Source organism: Protopterus annectens, chromosome 17.part0 (genome assembly GCF_019279795.1).
Source record: "Protopterus annectens isolate FY-2018-M chromosome 17.part0, PAN1.0, whole genome shotgun sequence".
Classification (NCBI taxonomy): Eukaryota; Metazoa; Chordata; order Ceratodontiformes; family Protopteridae; genus Protopterus; species Protopterus annectens.
In genome coordinates, this window is record NC_056751.1 from 140996625 (window position 1) to 141007604 (window position 10980).

The 10980-nt window shown below is 39.7% G+C and overlaps 1 protein-coding gene across 1 annotated transcript in view; it reads right to left on the reverse strand.

Moving 5' to 3' along the window:
• The window catches only part of TMEM39A (transmembrane protein 39A), a 448606-nt gene extending 440234 nt beyond the window's left edge, over positions 1-8372 (reverse strand). The window contains exon 1 of the mRNA XM_044059483.1: positions 8186-8372. Coding sequence (XP_043915418.1) covers positions 8186-8298 — 113 coding nt within the window. The 5' untranslated portion in view covers positions 8299-8372. The remainder of the gene's footprint in view (positions 1-8185) is intronic.
• Positions 8373-10980: the final 2608 nt, after the last annotated feature.

The window sequence follows — 10980 nt, forward strand, 5'->3', positions numbered from 1 at the left end:
TGTGTCTTGGCCACTCAGCTGAGATCTCAACTGTATAGCTGTACCAGTGAGGAGTCTTATTGGGGATCTGGAGAAATAGGTAGAAACCAGCCCCGGACTAACTGTGGTCTCTGTGTGCTCTTAAGGGAAATTGCACTTGGTGCAGAAAGCTACATCTGGAAATACTGTGTGTATACCTGTCATCCTCCCAGTACATGCCCCTCACATTTGCCAGTGATGAAGATTGAGGCTCCTTACTGAGGTCCAGTGGTGGGTCGTCATATTTTACTGGCTGGCAGTGCTGGGATCACCACATCACATATTGGGACTCAGTGGAGTGGATATTGAACTCCTGTAGCCTGTAAACAATGGTCACTAAAGAAGGTGTTTGTACTCTCAAGCAGCTACACGACAGACATTCAGAGTTTCATAGCACAACATTTTTTTTTTCTTAGCTTAGTTAGTCAGGGAGAGCAGGCAAGGATGTCAGCAGAGGAGTATGTCAAGCTGACAATGAGCCAGTTGGCTAAGATGTTACAAGACAAAGGATTGGTGCATGCCAACCAGACTAAAGCAAAAATTATTGCAGCCTTAATCACAGCTGCATCACAGACCAGCAACCAGAGGAAGATAACCAGACTGGCCTTGGTGATGTACAACTCTCAGAAAACGTACAGTTTAACTTTACTTCAGAGGACTTAAAAATCCATCTGGAGTTCGAGACTTGAACTGGAGGCCAGTTGGAACTAGAATCAGCAGAAAGACTGCGACATTTGGAGGCTGAAGAAAAGGAGAAACAGATGGCATCAGAATCAGCAGAGAGACTAAGGCATCTGGAGGATGAAGAAAATGAGATGTTTGGAGGCTGAAAAAACTGGGAGGCAGAGGCAACATGAAAAGGAGATGCTGACTCTTCACCAGGGTCATGGAGGTAATCGGGCAGTGAGCAAGTGAACCCCAGAAGCAATAAAGATCAGTAAATTTCTTCCACAATTTACAGAGGGTGATAATTTTGATAGTTTTATTCATATGTTTGGAAGGGTATGTAAAGAATATAATGTTGACCAAGGGCTCTGGGTACGGTTCCTGACCCCCTTACTCCATGGTAAAGCTGTAACTGCTACTTCTAAATTGTCTGATACAGATTGCTTACATCATAATAACTTAAAACACTAAACAATTTTTAACCAACACCTGTATCTTACAGAAAAAAAAGTTTTATGAGCGCAGATGAAAGTGTGTGTGAATATATTACCGAGTTAAGCACTTATTTTCATAGATGGGTGAGTGGCTGTTAGGTCAATACTTCTGAAGGACTGGCAGACCTTTTGGTGAGGGAACAAGCCCTTGGCACTTTGTCTGAGGACTTGAGAATATGGCTGGCAGATACAGAATGTAACACCGCAGATGGGTTGGGGAAAAAGGAAGACCTATACCTAGCAAGAAGGACATCACTGCACAGGAAAGGGATACCCAGTGCTGCTCATGGGTCTAAGGGAACCCATGGTGAGCAGCCTAAACCACCCCCAACATAGTCTTCCAGTATAAAGGGAAGCAACTAATTCAGGTACAAGACCAGGATCAAGGGTTAAATGTTTTAAATGCAACCAGAGGGGCTATGTAGCATATAGATGTCCACAGAGCCAAGGTGGGGAACAAAAGGTAGTGGAGCCAGTAAGTGGGAATGACATAATGCCAACAGTAAGTTGTCTAGAGACAAGAGTACCAAACTACCACAAGAGGTCATATCCTACATTAGTAGATGAGAAACAGGCCACTGCTAAGAGAGAGAGAGACAGCCTCTGACCTAACCATTGTGAAGCCTGTAATGGTTAAAGATGAGCACTATTTGCTTGGGCAGTCTACTCCAGTCATAGCTTTAGGCGGGAGTCAGAATTGGAGACAAGCATGTGGGTCTGGTAGTCTGGGGAGGACCCAGACAGGCTGCACACTTGAAGCCAGGACTGGTGAGGTGGCTACTTCAGGGAGGGAGTTACCCTGTAGCAGTGAGACTGAAGGTGAGCCACAGCCGAAATGATTTTCCCCTTGAAATGGACAGCCACAATGCTATTTCTAAGCTCCTCCTTGAGGAAGGAAAGCCTCATCCAACTATTCTATGCAGATAAGTGCCCATGCCTGTGGTTCCATCTACAGAACAAGCACAGACATAAAATACACAAGGGTGCAAGAAAGCTAACTTTGAAAGCCACAAGCAAAACATCTATCAGATCCTCTCTAAGCCTAGACTTGGGGAGGTTTACCAGATTTTTCAGAGCATGACTTACTAAACAAATGAAACTCAAACAGGCAAGATGAGTAGTTGGTGCTCTAAGGCCCACTCTGGCAGAAGAGTACAACTTACACACCTATTAAAGCCTTGGACTGTTTGGTGGTAGGGCAACAAAATACTGTGGTCATTGGGACTTCTGTTACACTGAATAAATCGTACAGAAGTCACTCCAGGATGCCTAGTGAAGTACTCTATACAACCTGACAGAGGCTTGTAAATGGCATCCAGCTTTTTAAAGAGCTACACAGCAAGCGTTGGAGTGTTTCCACACTGCCAGAAAAACCCAGACAACTGCTCTCCATGGGAAGATAATTCATGATTCACTCTCTTCAGTGCACACATACTCAATTAAAAGACAGGTGTTTGGGACCAGTGCACAGTGGAAATAAAGTGTGTGTATGTGTGTGTATGTATATCTCAATTGACAAAAGACATGGCATTCTTGTCCATCTCCAAGAGGTTGACTCTGGATTCTCATACCACACTAAAAAAAATGGAATCCCAAAACTATACCAGATCTGAATATGTGGGCAAACGTGTAACTGAAATATGCTGAAGTGTTGGAAACATGAAGCAAGTAAACACCTGCTCTGGCAACTATGCTGGGGAGACAGGCCTCTATCAGGTTTGGTTGTGAAGTCAAGCCATACTCCCCAAGGCAGCAGTGCTACACCAATTACTCAGACGTCTACTCGATGTCAAACATCTGCTTGTACAGGTCTATATCTACAAGTTCTGAAGCAGTATGAACTGTTAGACTCAACTCTACCTGGGAAAACAGACAATGATGCTTTGGGGAGACCACAGCTGAACTCAAGGGACCACTCCCAAGGATCAGGACAATTGCACTTCAACCCTAGCTGTTAAACACAAATTGGACAGCACTTCTTTCGGCTTTTCCCAGTTAGGGGTGTCACCACAGTGGATCATCTGTCTGCTCATGATTGGCAGTGGAGTTTTATGGTGTCGAAATGCCAGCCTGGTGCCCAACCTTCCACAGAAGGCACACACACACTCACACCTAGGGCCAATTGAGAGTGTCCAATCCACCTACTGCATGTCTTTAGGATGTGGGAAGAAACTGGAGCACCCGGAGGAAACCCACGCGACCACAGGGAGGACATGCATACTCCACACAGAAGGCACCCCAGGCAAGAATCGAACCAGAGAGCCTTTTGCTGTGAGATGGCAACGCTACCCGCTGCACCACCATGGCTGCCCCCCTCCTCTCACCACTGTATGAACTTTATTTCACCTGTATTGTTTTATTATGCTATTATATGTTTCGTTACTAAGTAGACCTGGGCAGAGTCTGAAAAACATCCATTTGGCTCAGTTTTCACAAAGGTTAACAAATGCAAGGTGAGAGATGGGTACACCTCCAATGTGCCCTTTGCCACCCATTGAGCAAAGAAATGGTACAGGCAGAAATTCTCATTTGACAAGGATAAGCTCAGCACCTATATGACCCAGAAGGCCATTTTACTAAAAGACTAACCACATTAAGGACTTACCACAAGACTGCCCTCTGACCATTGGTCTTTGTGGTGGTGGTGTGACTGCATTCTTGGGCTGTGTGTAGGACCCTCTTATCAATTCCTGCAGAAGGAATTCTCAACCATGACCAGACTCATGGTAGGAAAGAAAATTAGAAGCTTCTCTTTATCCAGTTTTATGCAGCACGGGTTCAGGTTCCTAGGCAACAAGACATTTCCCTAGGGAACATTTGGTTTAAGGTTGCCATCCCTCTGTTTTTTTTTCCAGACTATCCGGAAATCAAACTGATCCTCTGGTAGTCTGGAAAACACCGTATAAACTTTGGTATTCCATTTCAAAAAAGGAAACAGACTATTGGAGTTTGTAAATAGTCTGATTTACTATGCTTTTTATAGAAAAGCATAGTAAATCAGACAAAAACAGGCATCAGGAATGGAAAAAGAGGGCATTTCCCACCATGTGAGGTTACCGTGATGTCACAAAATGGGCAGAATATGGGCAGGAGAAGGGGTGGGTGGGAAAAGTTACTGGTGATGCGAGGGGTGTGGCTTTACTCCAGTTTTAGCCACAACGAAAGGTGGCAACCCTAATTTGGTTGGGGACATATGACTGAAGAGACATTCACCTGCAGGGACAAATGGCTGTTGTAAATCTCCTGTGGGCAAAGAGAAGCGTGCAGTGCCATACCCACATCTTCGATAAACAAGTGCATGTGGGCAGGGGAAGTAATGTGTGCTGCGCTTAGTGCACAGTACATGCTTATGTAAAAAAGACATGTAGAAGTGTGCTACAGCATGCAGGCCATCCTGAAAGCTACTACAGTATGTGTTTTGGCAAAGTTATCCTGACACTAAGGTAGATAATGGCCCACACACACCAGTAATAAAGGCACTGCCCGCTGTGCATTGCATTACTGCCACTTGGATCGGTTTCCATACACTCACTGGGCAGCCTGCTGTTGACACCTGTCATACTGCCTGCTGCCTTTTGGTTCCCTGGGGGCCATGAATATTAATTTTTCCATGTGCATTTAATTACTGACATTGTGGGAATATCACTGCATATTCCTCTTTGCCCACAGTGAATCTACAAAAGCCATACGACTCTGCAGCTGAATGTCACTTCAACTATATGTCTTCAACCAAAGGTAACTCAGGGGAAATGTCTTGCCACCTTGGATCCTGAACCCATATGCATTTACACATATGACTACAGCGGTTTTGGCATGACATTCACAATAGTCAAAGTCCCAAATGGACACCACAATACATCAAAAACGAGAATGCTGACCCGCTACTATACGTGCATTGAGAAACAACCTCTGTGCAGCATGCAAAACTCAAAAACAAGAGAAAACATTTTAAAAAATATTTTTTTTTCTTTTTTTTTTGATGGGGGCAAGACCCTACACCTCCCACACCCCCAGCTAATTATATATACTAAATTTGAGATCATGCAAAAATCGGGGAAAGTAAGGGTTTTGAAATGCCAAGAATTGTACAATTTCACATACCTGTCAACCATTAGTAGTCGACCAGTGTCAACAAAAGCATTTGCAACACTATCTATACCTATATAAATATATACATACATATATATACACATATGTATGCATTACATAGAAGAGATCACACACACATCAATACAATAACTGACCGTCGTGGACATTGCTTCATTTTTAATGGAAATGCTGGAAGGATTATGAGCACTACCACTTACTACCGAAAATGCTTTACTGTATATCTGTGGCAAAGAAACAATAAGAGAACCGTGGCATAAAACTCGCATAGTTGATGAAGACAAAAGCACCAACAGAAATTTAAGATAGAAGTGAAGGATCTGAACTCCTTACAATCAAGTACATTAAGTGAAAACCTCCGTTTGTAATAAAAATTAAAATCCGTTTAATGTGATGAAATAAAATGAGCGCTTTCGCATAGCTAAGCTATGCTTCTTCAGATAATCAACTTACATATACATTTCAGTCTTATTTATATATAAAAAACATTTTTGGCGGGCTTGTTAATTGATACAATTAATCAATCAGAACAAAACAGTTACCGGAACTTCATTTTTTTCAGTTTTTTAGACTTGTGACATTTAAAACTTGTAGCACTCAAAGTGCTCTTAGTGCATGAGAATATTAAGACATATAAAACATAAAAAGAATATGAAACATCATGACAAACAATCACTGGGATCCTGCATGGTAACTGATGTGAAAACCATATAACATTTTCAGCGACAATTTATAAACGGTAAAAGGTAAACATTATTTCATTCCCGTCCTAAACTAAGTTAACTGCAGTGTCTTGATACATAACGGATGTTAGCCAGCAAAATTTCACTCTATACAGCATGACAACCTACATGACAATAGGTGGATATAACACAAATATCATGGCAGATCATTATATAAAGTCATTTAGCGGCAGTAAAAACGATCTTAGAAACTGCTATCAGAACTAACTTTCTGGTCTGCATAATGCGATCTGTTTACCTCAGTTCAGCATAAACATAAAACCCCAACATAAATCATCTAGAGAGTATGTCCCGGTGTATATGATTAATATACAGTCATAGCGCACATATTTTAAAAAGGAGGTAAGTCCGTGGTGACAGAACCTTAGATGTAAGAAAAGTATTCAACTTTAAAGTACTCCATGAGGAGGTATCTCTATCTTAAGGACATCATGCCAGATTTTTCAGATGTCTTATCCCTAATATATTTCATAGAATAATATGTTCAAGTATATACTCTAGAGGTAATCCAAACTATCAAAAAGGAGTAAAAGGCATATATGAGGTCAGCGGGGAATCAAATAAACTATCAGAAGTACATCCAAACGTTATTTGTCAAAACTTTAGATGTTTTAGATGTCTTAGATAATTCATGTCAATAAGAGTTACACTCTATTGAGTTTTGACAAATAACGTTTGGATGTACTTCTGATAGTTTATTTGATTCCCCGCTGACCTCATATATGCCTTTTACTCCTTTTTGATAGTTTGGATTACCTCTAGAGTATATACTTGAACATATTATTCTATGAAATATATTAGGGATAAGACATCTGAAAAATCTGGCATGATGTCCTTAAGATAGAGATACCTCCTCATGGAGTACTTTAAAGTTGAATACTTTTCTTACATCTAAGGTTCTGTCACCACGGACTTACCTCCTTTTTAAAATATGTGCGCTATGACTGTATATTAATCATATACACCGGGACATACTCTCTAGATGATTTATGTTGGGGTTTTATGTTTATGCTGAACGGAGGTAAACAGATCGCATTATGCAGACCAGAAAGTTAGTTCTGATAGCAGTTTCTAAGATCGTTTTTACTGCCGCTAAATGACTTTATATAATGATCTGCCATGATATTTGTGTTATATCCACCTATTGTCATGTAGGTTGTCATGCTGTATAGAGTGAAATTTTGCTGGCTAACATCCGTTATGTATCAAGACACTGCAGTTAACTTAGTTTAGGACGGGAATGAAATAATGTTTACCTTTTACCGTTTATAAATTGTCGCTGAAAATGTTATATGGTTTTCACATCAGTTACCATGCAGGATCCCAATGATTGTTTGTCATGATGTTTCATATTCTTTTTATGTTTTATATGTCTTAATATTCTCATGCACTAAGAGCACTTTGAGTGCTACAAGTTTTAAATGTCACAAGTCTAAAAAACTGAAAAAATTGAAGTTCCGGTAACTGTTTTGTTCTGATTGATTAATTGTATCAATTAACAAGCCCGCCAAAAATGTTTTTTATATATAAATAAGACTGAAATGTATATGTAAGTTGATTATCTGAAGAAGCATAGCTTAGCTATGCGAAAGCGCTCATTTTATTTCATCACATTAAACGGATTTTAATTTTTATTACAAACTGAGGTTTTCATTTATCCGTGGTGACTCCTTCTGTTTCCTGACTTCAGTTACTTGTTTCTCATTTGTCGGAAGGCGTCTTTGAGTACCAATAACAGTTCTTACCTACGAATCAAGTACATTACTTTAATAAATTACAATATGGAAATAAAGGACTCCACAAACAAGCTGGCATCTTGGTCAGTTGATGCCTACAAGACAGCAGGAATAGCCAAGTACACTTACAGCTTAAAATATGGAACTCAAAGACTTGGGCTTTGACAAAGGATATGACTACTGACTTCTGGACTGGTTGTACTTGCTGGTTAGTGGCTACAAATTCAAGTACTGAAACTTTCCAGAGGAGGTAACCACAGCACTATCTTCCAATCATGTTCGCCACTGAGCAGAGTTGAAGAATGTTACACTAACTTAAAACACCATTTTTCTGACCCGGAACAAAACTCCACAAGTAACAGGACTGAAATATGTTTTTAACTGCAATGAACATCTTTATACAATATATAAATTACTTTACCTGCTTCTTAGTCCAGTGCCATTGCTACAACTGCCACCAACAAGGGTTTGGAGTGATGGCAAAGCTGACCGACTCAGCTGCTGCCTAGTTAAGCCCCTCCTTCCACCAGGCATGGCAAGAAAACAGCTTCAAGTGCTGCCTGCAGGCTCCACCCCAAGAATGAGATAGTGAAGCCAGATTCTTTTCAGCTCTAAAATGAAACAAGAAAAATCATTTAACTGGAAGAAATAAAGCAAAATAAAATATGCTTAACTTCAAGTGCAAGCCTATACTCAATATTTACAAAGGGAGCTGTTGCAAGTAAATTTTTCATCTATGCAAAAAAAAATAATTGATATCAAGTTGAGTTTTCATAACACTTTATTTTACTATTTCAATCTAAAGATCTCCTACTGCAAGCTTATCTTCAAACAGTTGACGTTTCAATTAGACCTCAATCAGAAATTCATCAACCAACCCGAGAAGAGCTCAAGTCACCAAGGAGAGTAGGGCCAGACATTTAAATGTCAGTACTCCAGACTCCAAACACTATAAAACGTTCAAACACTTCAGCAGTTCACAACAACTAGGTCATCATGCACTGGTAACTCTCTTCTTGGGTTGATTATCTTTAAAGAGTGACAGTGTGCAAACCATCATAATGATAAACTTCTGTTCAGTCCAGTTAGAAAAACAAAGATATTCATGCTCACACAAATACACGCATAAGTATCTATGAGTCTACTTCTAAATTTCAAACTTTCACAAGTTCGAATTTCTTATGGTCGAGGCCACAAGATCGAACTTGTGAAAGTTGGAAATGTTTAAATGGAGATTGCCATACAGTGCGGATCTGCATATTGACCATTTTCCTCACTGTAGTATGAGGTCGGAGTTGGTATATTTAACTAGCAGGGGACGTGAGGGTGCAGTGGGGCTTGTTCCCTGCAAAAACATAATACATTTTTTTTGTTGTTATTTATTTATTTTTAAACTTCAAACTTTCAGAAGTTCATTCTTAAGGTCTCGATCATAAGAAATTTGAACTTGTGAAAGTTCGAAATTTAGAAGTAGACCTGTGTGTGTGTGTGTGTGTGTGTGTGTGTGTGTGTGTGTGTGTGTATATGTATGTATATATATGCTATTTCCTTCAGATTTTGCAATCTCAGAGTTAGTAAATAATTAGCCGGGGGTATAGGGGATGATGGGAATGTTTGAATTTTTTGCCTTTAAGGTTTGGTATGAGCAGAGGTTGTTGCTCAGTATGTGCATAGTGTGTAGATACGGACGTCAACCTTTTGTGGTGGATTTTTTGACATATGACATTTGGGTGCTTCAGCTATAGTCAGTACACCCACCTAGATCTCTCCCGCTCTCTCTCTCCTTACTGTAGTATGAGGTCGGAGTTGGTATATATGTGTGCGTGTGTATATATATATATATATATATATATATATGTGTGCGTGTGTGTATATATATATATATATATATATATATTTATATATATATAAATATATATATATATATATAAATATATATATATATATATTTATATATATATAAATATATATATATATATATAAATATATATATATAAATATATAAATATATATATATATATATATATATATATATATGCACACACATATATATGCATTTGTATGCATATCTATACGTGTGCATATATGTATGTATGTGTATGTGTCTATAAATTCACACACACACACTCGCTCAAAGAGCTTACCTGTACTGATTTGGCAAAGCAAACATGTATGTATGCACATTTACCCATGCAGGTGACATTTATGTTCATTAACTCCTTAACTGATGGGATAATTTAAATCCTAGTCCAGGTGCTGACTTATTTTCATTTTAAAACCGTTTTTTTTACTTTAAAATAAACCCAAAAACAATTTTATAATTAAACAAAAAAAAAAGTTATCTGGTCTAAGAGACCAGCAGGGTAAATGTTTGGCGAGTACACTAACTGTACTATGCAAATAACTGACATGCACGTTTGTAGTAAAATGAATGGGAACTGTAGCCTAGTATTCAGAAGTATGCTACTTGTCAGCATGAATTCGCACCACCAACCAACTACCACAGTGACAGGGAAATGGGCAACCACATCGTCTTCCAATCTTGTTGCTTACTCTGTGTTCTATTATATATCCACATGATCGACAAACCACGATGCTTTGCCAGAGATGGTCTGCGCCTGTCACTCCTGGGATTCAGGTTACTGGCTAAAGCTCTCGCAACCCCTATAGTGCCTTTTTTTAGGCAAGGTTCAAAGGACAAAACCACCACCGTAACAGATACAAGCATGCAAAATCCGAAGGTAATGCTACTCAATACTATAAGTCTAAACCTCAAAATGCACTCTCTCGAGGCACTCCTAAAAATGGAGAACATCGATATCTGTGCAGTAACTGAGACCTGGTTCACAGTTCCAGAGAGCACCCCTGCAATACCAGTCTACAACTCTTACTATACTTTTCGGCCACCAAACCAAGACCAAAACACTAAAGGTGGAGGAGTGTCCATATTCACTAAGGATATTCACAACTCCAGGCTAGCTGCCCAACACAATGCATCTGAAATTCTCCAGGTGCAACTAACACTAGGTATGACTGCAATCCAAATTGTAGCTTGCTACAGATCCCCCACCATGCCCCAAGATTCTCACTACACCTTTCTAAACATACTGGACAATATTAAGATACAACCAAACACCCTAATACTGGGTGATTTCAACTACCCTGCCATTAACTGGGAAAACTACTAGGGTACCAACACCTTTTCCCAACAGTTCT